General features: G+C 35.7%; 1 protein-coding gene, 1 long non-coding RNA gene and 2 other non-coding genes across 6 annotated transcripts; 3 read left to right on the top strand and 1 right to left on the bottom strand.

Annotated features, from left to right (window-relative positions):
- The first annotated feature begins 62 nt into the window (after positions 1 to 62).
- Positions 63 to 3,684, top strand: LOC107041063. The gene is made up of 9 exons (XR_001461035.1): positions 63 to 297; positions 622 to 689; positions 1,169 to 1,231; positions 1,419 to 1,481; positions 1,718 to 1,787; positions 2,338 to 2,392; positions 2,592 to 2,659; positions 3,308 to 3,378; positions 3,563 to 3,684. It is a non-coding gene; the product is annotated as an uncharacterized LOC107041063 (long non-coding RNA).
- LOC114841357 lies at positions 1,006 to 1,081 on the top strand. The gene has a single exon (XR_003783101.1). It is a non-coding gene; the product is annotated as a small nucleolar RNA SNORD31 (small nucleolar RNA).
- On the top strand, positions 1,267 to 1,339 carry LOC114841356. Its single transcript, XR_003783100.1, has one exon. It is a non-coding gene; the product is annotated as a small nucleolar RNA SNORD31 (small nucleolar RNA).
- LOC107041062 (carbohydrate sulfotransferase 1) lies at positions 3,511 to 14,738 on the bottom strand. Of its 3 annotated transcripts, XM_015261424.1 has the most exons (9): positions 14,477 to 14,738; positions 14,313 to 14,406; positions 10,994 to 11,121; positions 9,739 to 9,786; positions 7,567 to 7,694; positions 7,232 to 7,467; positions 6,379 to 6,577; positions 6,115 to 6,294; positions 3,511 to 5,531 (listed from the first exon to the last, which is right to left on the bottom strand). In XM_015261424.1, the coding sequence occupies exons 2-9, from the start codon at positions 14,332 to 14,334 to the stop codon at positions 5,210 to 5,212; spliced, it is 1,263 nt and encodes a 420-aa protein (XP_015116910.1). In that variant the 5' UTR covers positions 14,335 to 14,406; positions 14,477 to 14,738; the 3' UTR covers positions 3,511 to 5,209. The 3 variants fall into 3 exon arrangements, with proteins under 3 accessions (XP_015116910.1, XP_015116911.1, XP_015116912.1); XM_015261425.1 differs by lacking the exon at positions 9,739 to 9,786 and having other exon boundaries at positions 14,313 to 14,738; XM_015261426.1 differs by lacking the exons at positions 9,739 to 9,786; positions 10,994 to 11,121; positions 14,477 to 14,738 and having other exon boundaries at positions 14,313 to 14,364.
- Between the last annotated feature and the right edge of the window lie 378 nt (positions 14,739 to 15,116).

The raw sequence follows: 15,116 nt of genomic DNA on the forward strand, positions 1-15,116 counted from the left end.
CACATTCGCTTAAAAAGGGCTCGGTATTGGAGATATATTTAGGAAATGTCTTACCAGTCGACATGCTTAGAGCAGCGGCACGGTGACAGATAGCGGGATTATTCTCACTTCAAGTCCTTCAAGTGGAATTACACCTCTACCAGGGCCGCCAATATAACCGAACAAAGAAATGCATGCATAACGCAGAGCTGATTGGCACCTCATCGCTTGGTTTGCTTCTCGCTTTCGTTCATTTCCGATCGAGCAGCAGAGAGAAGCACTACTGGCTCCTGACGCTCTCCAACCGTTCTCTTCAAGGTAAATTCCACATACGCCACATTTCGGAAATAATTTTGTTGAGTTGAAATCCACAAACATCCATTGATTCATCACGTTTGATTGAATATTAATGCGTGATGCTTATTCAATAATGTCTGAACCTTCCATTATCGATAATAGTTTTTTTATTTTGTTTGAACTTGTTCATTAAAATCATTGATTTTATGATGATAACTTAGTCTCGTTCGTATGATATTTTCTATGATTACGACCATTAAACATCACTGACTGTTCACTTAATAACTTAGTAGACTTATTCAGCATTTTATGTTTAATAATTTTCGGTGATTTTGCGATTTTCAGACGACGCTACAATGCACGTGGGACGCTTTGATATTTCGAGGTTAAAGCTGGATGCACTTGTGAAACAGGTAAATTCTCTCTCATTTTATATCCATTCTATCAATTATTCTCAACATAGAGAACATTTGATCGTTCAAATTAAGCGAATTTTTAGAAAGTTGAAATAAATTTCAACATTTGAATCTTGGAATTCAGAGCTCTTATCCTTCGGAACTTTTCATAAGATCAATTTAATTGATTTACGAACACGAAAAGAACTATCTTTTACGTTCAACGCATTTTTTAAAATTAACAATTTTTTCAAACGAAAAAAATTAAAGTCTCAAATTGCAAAGTTAAGATCTTTCTCTGCTAAATAATTTGTGTTAATGTCATTAATTACACCTTTCACATGATGCTACTTATACCGCCCCAGTCTGATGTTTTTCATGACTGATTGGTTTACAATATCTGAAGAATTCTCATAAAAATTCTTTATTTGATCTGAAATTATTCAAGAAAATGCAAATTCCATTGAATAACATTTGGTTTCAATTATTGTTCATAGAGACTTTCTACAAATTACGTGAAAATGGACTGAAACTGAAACTACTCATGGAGCTAAATTGATGTAAGTAAAAGAATTTACCTAAATACCATTAATTTTTCAAAATGATGCTAGTAATACCGCCCCAGTCTGATGTTTTTCGTGACTGATTGGTTTTTTACATCTGATGAAATCTCAAAAAAATTAATTGGTGCCTTCAGAAAGATAAAAAGAATCATTAGCTTCAATTCATTCTTGACTTTACTTACAGACATTCTTCGCCAATAACGTGATCATGAGGTGAAACTGAAGCTACTGATGGCGATACATTTATGTAAGTTGAAAAATTTCACGTCAAAACGAAAACTTAAAAAAATAGCAAAATGACTATTAAATTCAAAAGTTTTTTCATCTTTGAAAATTAATATGATGAGTACCACAAACGCTCCAGTCAATCAGAAGGAATAGTGGCGACATTGTTTGTTCTGAAAAATCAATTGAAAAAAAAAATTATACCTTTTTTCTTCCTTCAATTAATTCCTTTGTTTCCTTTGTATTGGCGGACAATAGGTTTCGAATTATCACCCTGAAGCCCCGAGCCCAGCGCTACTGGCCATTTTACCACCAAAAGTTTGTTGATGTAAGTACAGCGATTTCTGAAATTTTAATTTTGCATTAAATTCCCTAGAAATTAATTTACTAATTGAATAAAGTGGAGCTATCTTTTTGGAGATCTGTTTTTTCCACGAAAAACTCAATGTAATTCTTCGCTTAAAATTTTTCTCAGAAATCTAGAATTTTCTTTTTCTTACATGATGAATATTGGACTTCGACCAAATCCTCTTTCGAAGTCCCAATTTTCGAGATTTTCTTTTTTATTTGACAATTTGTTTTTTATTTAATTAACGCACGCGAACGGAGGGATGGGGGTGGCTCAGATATACTCTGCAGACTCCTCCCCTTGTTGAGTAAAATTTTCCGCCCTCTATTATGCATCCCCTCTCCACACCCTCTCGAAGTCCAAATGATCTAGAATTTTTTTTTCTTACATGATGAATATTTAGTTATCCCTGTCATACATATGCACATGGTGAGATTTATTGGTATCTGAAGTTAATTCAACAAAGAATACATCACCAATTATTTCTCTTCTCCTTTACTAATTATGCATATTCGACTAATGATTCCAGATTCAATCCAAGAAGTCGATGAACTCTAATGGACTCCAATAAAATTCAAACGATGGTAAGTAATCTCTTAGTTAAAATTAGCTAAACTTATTTATTTATTAATCCATTTGAATTTACATGATGTTTACAATTGACAAGCATATTACTGAAATCAGTCTTGATGTTCACTAGGACTCTGATAAAATCTTGAATCAATTTTTTCGCTATTCATTCACCATGGGAGGATTATAAAATTATTCCTTTTCTCGTTACAGCCGGTAGTACCCTCGGCTATTCACGAGGAGATACATGTTGAAGAGCTGACAATGGCTACAGACAGCAGGTAAATATTTAATAATGATGGATTAATTTTATAGCGATTTGGTCAAGAAAATACGATGATTCCTCGATTCTAGTTTTTTTCACGAATATTTCTGGAAGGAATAGGTTGAGATGAAAACATCAGGAAACGTTTCTTGTTGTCTAATAATTAATTTTTTTCAAAAAACGATCTTCTGCTGCTCTTTCCCGACATTACTCAATCGCAAAACATTTCTAAAATTGATCATTTTTGGCTACAATAATATAAATTCGATAAGGAATTCTCCACAAAAAATCAACTGTTTTTTCTCAATCCTTTCATTCCGAAGATATCCGTAACATGTTAGAATTTATTCTTTAGTGAGAGAAAAAACAACATTCTCTCGAACAAGTCTTGTTTGACCAAAAACAAATCTCAAATTGAAAATTATCAAGATAGAAAAAGTTTCATTTGAACAAACAATTTCTTTTTTTTCTCTCACTGTTACTTGACCACTTCAGTACTAAATTCCATCAATAATAACTGTCTTTCATGATGATATCAACATATACGCTATTATGACTTACCAAGTATGATTAGTACTTGCCCTCACTGAAGTTACAATAAACATTTATTCTCTCATAAAATTCCGTAGCAATTCTTTTACAATAATTTTTCGTTCATTTACAGATCACACCGAAGGGAAATTCCATCAATTCGGAAGTTACGACGAAAATAAGCAGGATAATAAATATTACATTGTAAGTAGAGAATAAGAAAAAATAGAGTTATGAATGAGCTTTTTTTCTATTGAAATGATGTTTTTTTAATATACGCTATGAAAAGAATGAAATCAATCCATGATCTGAATAAAATAAATTAAACAGATTAAATACAGTTGATAAAAACATAAATACATTTATTTCTTAAATTGTGATGTTTCAGGTGGGAGACAGCTACCAACAGACGTCAACGTAAAGTACTTCAAGAATTGATTGATTAACAATCCCAACTAAATTTGTAGAAATCTTTGGTGAATGCATTTTTTAAATAATTGAAAACCATAATTATGTATTTTTTGCTTTCCTTACTCTGAAAAAAAAATTAAGATCCAAGGGAATTAATCACATTCACTGGCGTATTTGAGTATTAAATGCACCGATCTGACATCACATCGGTGATAAATAATTTTCGGTGAATAAACCAAATAAAAATTGACTAAGTTCTTTTCTCAATTTTTGCATTCCTACGTTTCGTGGTTCTTGTCGTTATTCTGTGGAATGATGTTAAGAAAAAGGTCCAGACTGACCAGGCACTTGGGCGTACATTTTACCTCACAAAAACACATTGCTGATATCAGAAGCCAAAAGACTCCACGCCCCTCAATTCAAAGCGATTCGACTATTTACAATTACCCGGTGAATGGCTGCAGATGAAATACATTGTACTAGCTGCTGAGTTAATTATGGACTTCTGAGGAAAATGGATTAGGTGAAAAGGTGTGAAGTAGTAAAGAAGTGGTAAAAGTTGTTGGAGTCGATTTAGTCGTTTCGTCATTGGATAAATTATCCCGGGAATGAGAGGGATAATTTATCAAATAACGAATGAGGGGGTACGATACATTTTCATGAGACGCTTTTTGGGGAGAATTTAAGGCCTTTGGATAATTTTTCTAGAAATTGCTCTATTCACGAAAATTTTCCATTTTGTGAATTCTTGTTGATTAGTCAATTATCTCAATAATAAATGGTGTGAAAAGGAATTATCAGACACTTGTATTAAAACAAAACTATAAATTCGTAATTTCCAATTAAATTCAAGAACGCATGGTATAGCAATTTTATAACAAGCCATACCAGCGTTTGGCGTTACCCAGGGTTCGCGACGTGGACGCAGCTGGTATGTGAACCCCAAAAAACCAAAATAATATAATTAATTTGACTAAATCACGAAGGTGCAACGAACGCCAGTCTTCGAAATATTACCAATACTTACCCAGAGAATAATTTTTTTTTTTAAAGAATCTACTTTTGCAATAAAATCCATTTTTTATAATTTATAACAAACGATTTTTTTGGCACAAGTAAGACTTGTTTGCGAACTCTGCTGTTTTTCGCTGAATGCAGTAATGAATATCGTTGAGAAATTATCACCAAACAATAGAAATAGTTTTTAGATTTTTTGTAAAATGGCTCATTCCCAAGATTATTGAATTATCACAAAAATGTGATATTTGTTATTATCATGTTGACCATTCAATAATTTCAGTAAGTGCTCTTCTTGGAAGGAATGAAAAAAAAATTATTCCGGAAATGGAATTTCCTACTAAAAATAGTATTTCAACCTTTTTTCACCAACTCGTTATCCTCGTGATTTCCCAATTATCTCGAGCAAGTCATTGAAAGGCCTCTTCTATAGACATCCGATTTACTTAAAAAAACGTCTCTTGAAATTTTTCGGTTCACAAAACGCCCCATTTCCTTAATAATCATTCAACCGGCGAAAATTGCCGATTGAACTTGACTCATTCGATTACTCAACTTCGATATCGAAATAATTCGAGCAGAGCTGAAGCCCATAGAGGGAAAAGAATCACAATATGAGTTGATAATCCGTCAGGGGATTGAATTCCTTCTGATGTGTATCGTTCAAGGCAAATTTGTAGCCCCACAGTCTCATTGCGTTTGAGCATACACTCTGTATCTCCTGGACCTCCTCGAAATCCAAATCATTTCGCCAGTGAAATGGTGCTGCCTTTGAATTACGAAACGTACTGGAAACACCACCAACGTCACTTTTCGTATGGGTCTCGAGGAAATGTTGGACATTTGGGTGAAAATCTAGGCCGTAGAATTCGTAGAGTTCCTTGGCATGAGCAAATGGATCTAGGGACAAGTCCTCATATCTGATGACTCTGAAAGATCAATTAAAAATTAGCAAATCTTCGTTGAGGTGATAGCGTATTAAAAACAGTACGGTCCAGTCTTCAAAATAGCCAACGGGCGCATAAATATTCAAATTTTAAATACGACACTGCACTCGATGGAAAAAAGGGAAAGATTAAGTTATACACCTAATACATTGTGTGAGACAAATTTTTAAAAAATCATGAATATTCAGCGTCGTTCAAATTACGTTTTTTAACATTCATTGTTTATAAATGAGCAATTGAAATTGTTTAAACTTTCGGAAACCTCATTTTTTAAGCATGAAATTGATTTTAAGTAAAATTGTGAATATTAATAAATTCGTAACGAATCCGAAAAATTATTCTTACAGGGGAAAATTCATTGATTATACATTCTTTATAGAGAATGCTCATAATTTTAAAAAATTGAGATTTTTTAATTTTTCATCAATTTTTCTCCAAAAGTAAAACTTCAAATTTTCTAATTCCCGGGAATTCTCGAGTTTTCTAAATTTTTTTTGTATGCGTTCACGGATCTTCACTCATACCAAGGAGATAATGAGCTCTTCAAGTTGACAGTTGTACTCACTTGAAATTTCGTGGATATTTCTGAGTCAATTTAACAGCAGATTCAAAGTCTGATACCATATCAGCACAAACTCTAGCTGGCTCTGAGCAATCTGGACTTGTCGGACACCAGTCCCTGTGTTTTCTCGACTGAAGTAAACCCCTTGGATCTCGAACCAGTAAAACCAGTCGAATTCCCAAGCTAAAAACAGATCAAAAACATAGTGTCGTATTTCTTGTTGTTTATATGGCCTCTCAATAGTCTAGACTGAAGTAATTATCCTACCTCTTATCTTCGAGGAGAACCTCAGCGACACTGAGACGCAGTCTGACGAGTTTCATCGACTGGAATGGAAACAATCGACAAAACTTTGACACAAACTCTGGATTCCAGCAGATTTTTTTATGGCCTTGACACTGTCTCCATAAATGAGTATTGTGGTTGAACACCCATGGATGTGATTTACCGAAATTCAAATAATTATCTGTGGAGAAAAGAGAAGGAAGAAACGTGAGGACAATTCGAGAATTATTTTGTCAAGTTTTTGGAGAAAGGTGAGACTTTTTCGTGCAGCAATTTTTCGCACTAATTTTATAAAGAATGAAAGCGAACTATTGGTTTAATTCAATCATGACAAGATCCCTTTATTAACATTTAGATTTCTGAAATTTCATAGATTTCATAAATGTCAATATTGAATTCATGAATTCAACAAATCATTGAATTCAATTTCAAATTCATATTATTGTATAAATTCCATTCGGAAGCAAATTCCTAACTCATTGACGAAAGCAATTTCCTACTTTTTTCTGAATCCACGAGTTCAAGTATTAGTTCAAGTAAAAGTGCAACATTTCAAAGGTGAATTCACTCTCATTCTTTTCTGATTCACGCGATAAGAACCCACTCTTTTTATACTTCAATATAATTGAGAATGTGTCCTCAAATTCATGCATAAATCATACAAACCCATAAAAACATTGGAGAAAAATAAAATAAACTCCATTTGGTAAGGAGAATGATCAAAAAAATAAATTCTACAACTTGAATTGCTTCACAACAATTTTTTTTCTAGCTCGTACACCTTTGAAATATCAATACGACCATAAAAATAAATTTCACAATCAAATGAACTTACCAAGTTTATGGTATTCACAATCAAATAACGCATAAATATTATAAATTGCCTCCTGGGCAAGTGGGGGTCCCCTGACTTGTACGATACCAAAGTCCAGCATTGGCTCGTAATGATAAAAATTTGCTGGATGAGCATTAATCACGTCACCGACGAAGGTACTACCACTTCTCCACGTGGCAACTATCACACTTCTCATCGGTCTTCCACCTTTTTCCATCGTGAGCTCATCCAAATTGCTGAAACGATGAGGTAAACAGTTGGAGAGAAAAAAAAGTCAATGAAAATGTGTGGTACTGGGGAGAATGCAGAGGGATACATTGAGAGAGGTCGTCTACCTGATGTTTATCCCATATTTTCCACGCGGGTAAACGTAGTCCTCCATATCTCTCTCGATCATCCTTCGCTGCTGATCTATCACCTCTTGCATCTCCATGTATGTGAGATTATTACGCGCTAAAAATACCTGAAATAGGTAATTGAGTAATTGAAACTACAAGATAGGATTCGTGTTTTTTTTTGTGAGTGAATAATCCTCTAAAAGAGGAATTATCGAGAGAATCACTGGAGAGCTTCATTTAGCAATGAAATCCATTTTCCACGAGTGTTGAATATTCCATTATTTCGCTAATGCAAAATTTCAAAGGAATTGACAAATGGTATTTCTTGCTGGACGTTTTCAGGAACAATCTCTGGTTTTCGAGGTAAATGCGAGGTAAATGCAATTTCGAATAATTTACAATTGAAAAAGTATTCTTTTTTCTATTTTTCCGGTCAGCCAGTTAATGGCAATTGAAAAAAAAAAATTTCTCATTCATCACTATTCTTTTACTTATTACCGACGCCGATGACACAATCGACTCAAAAAATTTAAATGACGGTATCGTATTTTTTCACAGGAGATTCAGATAAAAATTACCTAACGCTCTGGAAAAATTCCGTGACAGCTCCGTAAAATTTCCTACAACCACATCTCGCTCCGGAATTACGGAAAGGATACGTAATTTTCGTTGAATATTTCTCTTCGTATACCATATAACCAGTTTTATTTGCCAATTCCCGGTCCCACATAAAGACATAAGAAACGTCAAAGACGCATAAAATAAAAAAAAAATAACAATGGTACAAATGAAAATAAAAACACCAGTACTAAGATGCCAAACGAGCAAAGCTCATGAGTAATCTTCATTTATCCTCAAGATCCAGACAATCTACGTTTTCTCATGCTTATTCCGTAGTCTATAACACCAGCAATGTTCTGCGCAATTGTAATACTTTTCTTTGGCTAAATAAAGATGTTTATAAAAAAATTGCAGGCGGCTGTATCTTCGATACAGCTGTAATTGTACGTGAATACGTCCATGGTCTTTCCTTCTTTCTCGAATTTCCTAGAAACTCCTTGCATTCCCTTGAATTTACTGGAAACTTTGAATTCTCTCAAATTTTTTAAAAACATCTCGAATTTTTTCGAAATTTCAAGAAACTTCTCAAATGACCTCGAAAAGTCTCGAATTTTCTAAAATTCCGATAGATGGCGCTGCGCATAAGGACCGTTTCCCAAAATGATCCCCCATATTGAAACCATAGACGTATCCACGTCAAAAAAGTAGTAGAGTGTGCGATTGGCGCGGCCAAAATTTATGACACTCTAAATCTCACGGTTTCATTTGTCGAGCGGGCGTCCCGTAAGAGACGACCATACCTGGACAGGTTTTTTTCCTCAAGTGAGGTTTTCCCTTGTCCTTCAGCGAATGCGGTACAGTGGATTGGGGGGTGGGAAGGGAGAAAATCGTAAAAACTCGAAAGGGTATACAAGAGAATTTTCTTTTACTTTTACTTATTGCGCACACACTCACTGTAAAAAAAAAACATGTTTACGATCAAATAAAAATCTCATTACATTTTTTTTATCGTTTTGTCAAAACTGTGGAATTATATCACTTGAATGTGAGAATATGTGCAGTCGGAATATTCAAACAAAGCATTCCAGAAATTGAAAGTAACAGTTATTACTTGATTGGTGGATAATTTAAAGCAAGCGTTCACAGTACACCACCAATGACACGTATGTTATTGATAACGACCTGCACGTCGAAATAAAGTGAAGCATTTAATATTTGGCGGTGATAAGAAAATTGAGAACAACTTCTATCGTCAATTGTCATATATAAGGATTTTTTTTATCAATTGAAATTCTACTACTTTTGACAATTTCGCATGTATATCTCGAAAACCGAATATTCGCAAAGATAATTTCGAGAGAGCTTGGATAATTTTCAAAGAAAAAAATAAAGGTTTCATCCCGGTGGACGCAAAGCACACATTTTCGTTCCGCTCGATTCCTTTATTTTGGAAATATACCATTTCAACATTTTTTCTTGCAACGACTCATTCCCAAGATAATGTCATTTTCGACATGAAAGATCGGCTTGGTCGCCATGCTCTATCATCCTACTACATATTCTGATAAATCAAAACACATTCGAAAATTCTGAAACGGTATCACTCACCATGAAAGGATCCTCGTGTTTACTAACAGTCGGTCTCGTGTCGACGTCCTAGATTGAATAAATTCAACGATTCAGTGTGACTATTTCTATTCTATTTCTTTGCACTAGCGTCTGGGACACGCTACGCGCGCCTAAGCTTTACAGGGCATGCATTTGTGTTGTTTCAATGGACAATACCATTCTGGTATTCTCAGTAAAAGTTTCATAGACACTAAGTTTTACTGGAGTTGTTGCACTTTCTGCTGTATTTTTGGTAAAAATTTTCTAAAGACGGAGAGAAATGTTCAGTAAAAATTACGGAACGCAATTTTTCAATAAAAATTCCCTACAACCACATTTCGCTCCGGAATTACGGAAAAGATGCGTAATTTTTATTGAATATTTCTCTCCGTGAAGACGGAAATTTAAGGGTAATTTTTATTCGATTTTCTGTCCACATAACTGACATTGAATCATGATTTCTCTTCACAAAATTCTAATGTATTCTGAGATGTTTACTCTGGAGAATAGAATATTTTACATTGCGGGGCGATAATAGTATATTACACAAATAGGCGGGTATTGTATATTTTCGAATATGAGGTTGCAGCCCGAGCCAAAGGCGAAGGTTGCAATGATATGAGCTAGAAAATTTTTTTAGGCCTTGTGTCGAATAATATTTTCTAGTATAACTTCCGAAAAAACTCATTAAAAAATATGAAAAAATTTGTATGTCTCACTGATTTTGTGTAAAAGCATATTGTGCTATTTCTAATCAAGGCCAAAGCTCCCGATTGGAGAAAATTCACTCCTATTCTAACTGGATGAAAAATACGGCGCAGTGCCGCGCCGCGACCGACCGTGTCACGGAAATATTTCACACGGTGTTGCCATAATTGCGGCTACCGGAAGATCAGCGAGTCCACTCTCCCATTTAATCGTGGCAACGGCGCTCAGATTTACATTACGGCGCGGCGCCGCCGTACGAGTCACCACGTTAGTCAGTTTCACGCATAAAAAATGAGTAATTTGGGCTGTCACCTCTCGCTTAGACTTGAGATAAAAAAAATAATATAAGTTCCCTAATTAGTAATCTCTCCCAATGGGAAAAGACCCACGTAAGAAAAAAACCACCGGTCACGTCCAGTGCAACAACTCTAGTAACAGTGATGATTAATTTCCTGGATTACTGATTATTTGTTTGTGTGAAAAGCATGCACGTGGATCGGCCAGAGATAGTGGACATAGTTTCTTAATTACGATTTAATTGACTTACCGATATGACCGGTTGGAGACGGTGCTCGATATAATTGGTGTATCGTTGGTTGAATACTATGAAGAATATACAGAGGGAGGCCAGTGCAACTAGCCCATAAAAGCTGAGTCGCTTTGACATTTTTGTACCTTCGGAAAAATAATTAGAAAACGTTGAAGAGATGCGATTGAAAAAAATTACTGCAGATGAACTATTTAGAACCGAAAGTAAATGAATTCTCTTGTCAACTTATATCTAGTAATTAAAATAATTCAATTTTCAAATTCCTTTTAATTTCTAAAATTCTTCTTCGTGTTCGATTTTTTATGGTAATGATAAATTGTCTTCCGGCCGATAAAGAAAAGCTGAAATTTAATTAACCCTCTCAAGAAAGACACCTATCAGTTGAACCTGTCGGTGTGCCTAGCGAAAGTTAAGGTCCAATCTCGCGTGGTCTAGCTATGTGTTAATGCATGACTTTACAGAAAGGCTCTCCCACTCTCGCTGGCCCAAGGCTGAGGATAGATAACAGGCGGTGCGTTGCTCTTCAAGGGCGGAAAGTCAGTATTTTGACGTGGTACGTCTACATTTTCATTATGGGGCGGCATTTAGGGAAAAAGTCCTTATGGTTCCTTATCGGCAGTGGTGCCATCTATCGGAATTCTAGAACATTCAAGAATTTTCTAGAACGTTCTAGATTTTTCTAGCAAATTCCAGATTTTTCTAGAGAAGTTTTGATTTTTCTAGAAAATTCTCCAGTTAAAAAAAAATTAAATTAGATTACCCGCGGTTCCCATTTAAACGACTGCTAATTTTTGCTTTTGAATGGAAGCATTGTAATCGTCCAATTTTCAAGGCTCACTATCATATGGCGCGCTGTCATATGCTCGCTGCCCCCTGCTTGTTTTCTCAATGACTCAATATCGACAAATTATTAATGATTTTTTAATGATCCCGGATATGAGTCGTGCCGGAAGAATTTATAGAATACCTATCGTATTAGAATTTTTCATATCTAACAGAAAGATCTCTCTCACAGTTTCCGAGATAATCGCGAAAAACGAAATCCCCAAAAAAAATTAATTTAATTTATCTTGTATGGGGTGTAGAACGTGAAAAAACGCAATTCTGAGCCGTCCATCTGCTTATAGGCCACCCAAAAGTGGTTTTAAGGCTCTATCTCTCATAGTTTCCGAGATAATCGCGAAAAACGAAATCGCCAAAAAAAATTAATTTAATTTATCTGGTATAGGGTGTAGGAAGTGGAAAAACGCAATTCTGAGCCGTCCATCTGCCTATAGGGAACCCAAATTTCCTCAGGAATCGAATGGAATAGGTTTTAAGGCTCTATCTCTCATAGTTTCCGAGATAATCGCGAAAAACGAAATCGCCAAAAAAAATTAATTTAATTTATCTTGTATAGGGTGTAGGAAGTGGAAAAACGCAATTCTGAGCCGTCCATCTGCCTATACGGAACCCAAATTTCCTCAGGAATCGAATGGAATAGGTTTTAAGGCTCTATCTCTCATAGTTTCCGAGATAATCGCGAAAAACGAAATTGCCAAAAAAAATTAATTTAATTCATCTTGTATAGGGTGTAGGAAGTGGAAAAACGCAATTCTGAGCCGTCCATCTGCCTATACGGAACCCAAATTTCCTCAGGAATCGAATGGAATAGGTTTTAAGGCTCTATCTCTCATAGTTTCCGAGATAATCGCGAAAAACGAAAGTGCCAAAAAAAATTAATTTAATTCATCTTGTATAGGGTGTAGGAAGTGGAAAAACGCAATTCTGAGCCGTCCATCTGCCTATACGGAACCCAAATTTCCTCAGGAATCGAATGGAATAGGTTTTAAGGCTCTATCTCTCATAGTTTCCGAGATAATCGCGAAAAACGAAAGTGCCAAAAAAAATTAATTTAATTCATCTTGTATAGGGTGTAGGAAGTGGAAAAACGCAATTCTGAGCCGTCCATCTGCCTATAGGGAACCCAAATTTCCTCAGGAATCGAATGGAATCGGTTTTAAGGCTCTATCTCTCAGTTTCCGAGATAATCGCGATAACGAAATCGCCAAAAAATCTTGCCGTACTTTTGGACATTTGTACCAACACCTACTCGTCACTAAACACCAATAAAATTCAGAAAAATGTTTGTACCATTTTTCTGAATAATCTACGACTGTTTTTGAAGCTCTGAATGGTTTGTACTTGGTCTCATGATCATGTACAGTAAATTGTTCCGTTTGTACTGCGATGGGAGTGGAAGTACGGAAGATGAGACGTTTGTACCCACATCAAAACTTCACGAACTACATATGGAATCCATTACGATGATTTTACGGTTGATAAAAATGGAATCAGGTGATTTGATGAGAATAATAATAATAATAATAATAACAATGAATAATTTTCGTTGGTACAAACGAGTGCTAACGATTTAGAAGTTATCTGTATGTTTTCCTGACGTCCTTCATACATTTAAGATTTTAGAAGCGGGTAAAGTATTGAAGGGGTTGATAAATGAAATGGAAAAATATAGTACATACAAGTACTATCCATGCTGAATACTTGCTCATGAAAATTTTTTCCGTACCTTCATTTCCGACGCTGCACGATTTTTCCCGCACCTCTTACGTCTAGGGGTGCGGGGTACAAATGAAAATGAATGTAGTACACTCAGGTACTCACTGAGTACAATCGATACTATAAGAAAGACCATCGATTTTTCAAACTTCGACTCCAAGTTCACACAGCTTACAACGGATCGTAAAGTAGTCCCTTTTTAGAACTGTTTTCCCAGTATGTCATAAATCTTTGTCGAGTAGTTTTTGTACAATAATAAAACAGCTGTGCTCGAATATTCCAACAAATGGTGCAAAAATATCATTTTTGTTAAACCATTCCATTCTTGAACAAGTGGGCTGTCATGTAAAAAATTGCCATACGTTTTGAAAAAGAAAAGAAGAAAAGAAAAAAAAATTGAGGTCCTAGGACTCGGTCAAAATTCATGAATCTTCGCGGCACATGAAAAACGGGTTTTATCGTCTTCTTATCATAATAGCGCAGAAAGCATCGGATTGAAAAAAATGAAACTCTGCATTGGAGTGGAGTAATATTCAATCTAACGCACGGTCGTACGATTTTTTTTCGCGAAAATGTAAAAGTGAAAAGGACAGTAGCCATTGGGCAGAAAAAACCCTCGAATAATCAACAACAGACATTCAATTTCATCCCCACCAATGCGGTTTCTCCGATACCGCCACCAACCACAATGATACTCGAAAAAGCCATTAAATCATGACGTGGATCTCATAATAATTCATAATGAACATTTAATTACCAACTAATCGCCTCCGGGCCATGACATTCCATAGATATCCCTCAATTAAATCCCCAACGCCGCCATGTGTCTCCCCTCATAGCGGTCTCACTTCCTGGAACCCCGAAGAATCCCCATCATTTCAACTTTTCCACAAACACTCCCCACTGCCATTGAATAATTACCACAGAAAACAATTGATTGAGATTTCCAGTGACAACCGCATTGCTGTGTCATCAACCAATTTCTCCACACTCTCCTTATCCCATTAATCCACATCAGCAAATGAAAACACAATCTTCACTCTGATCATTCTCACTGAATCACCACTAATTCGTGAGAGGAAAAAATCACATTTTATTCCCTTGATTTATCGTAAAAAACTACGTGTCGTTGAGAGGACAGGAGAGTGTAAACTGCATGGATATTTATTGAATACGCGAAAGGGGGTGGTGCCGAGCCAGAGACACTGCCAACTTGATGCAGCCATTGTACATATATCCGGTTAGTCGCGAACTAGTCGATGTTACCATCGAAACAGGAGAAATCAATGGAGGACAATATTCTCCCCCCGAAATGAAAACATTTGGCTTTTCCACTTTTTGCATTTTCCTTGGATTCATTTTTGATGCAATTCTCAGTGACGAAGGGGAGACGTGAGAGATTCTGGTTGTACGGAGGCTGATGTTGGTAAAGTAAATTCCTAGATAGCGTTTTCCTATGAAATGTGAGTGGGAACGGGTCAGTCCTTCGTCCGTTTGAATGATTTTTCTGGAATATTTCGGGTGGTCAGTGGGCGGGGTTGAGTGTTTTGGAATATTGTTT

The sequence above is a fragment of the Diachasma alloeum genome, unplaced genomic scaffold (assembly GCF_001412515.2).
Source record: "Diachasma alloeum isolate Michigan unplaced genomic scaffold, Dall2.0 Dall_scaffold_00354, whole genome shotgun sequence".
In the NCBI taxonomy this organism is placed as follows: domain Eukaryota; kingdom Metazoa; phylum Arthropoda; class Insecta; order Hymenoptera; family Braconidae; genus Diachasma; species Diachasma alloeum.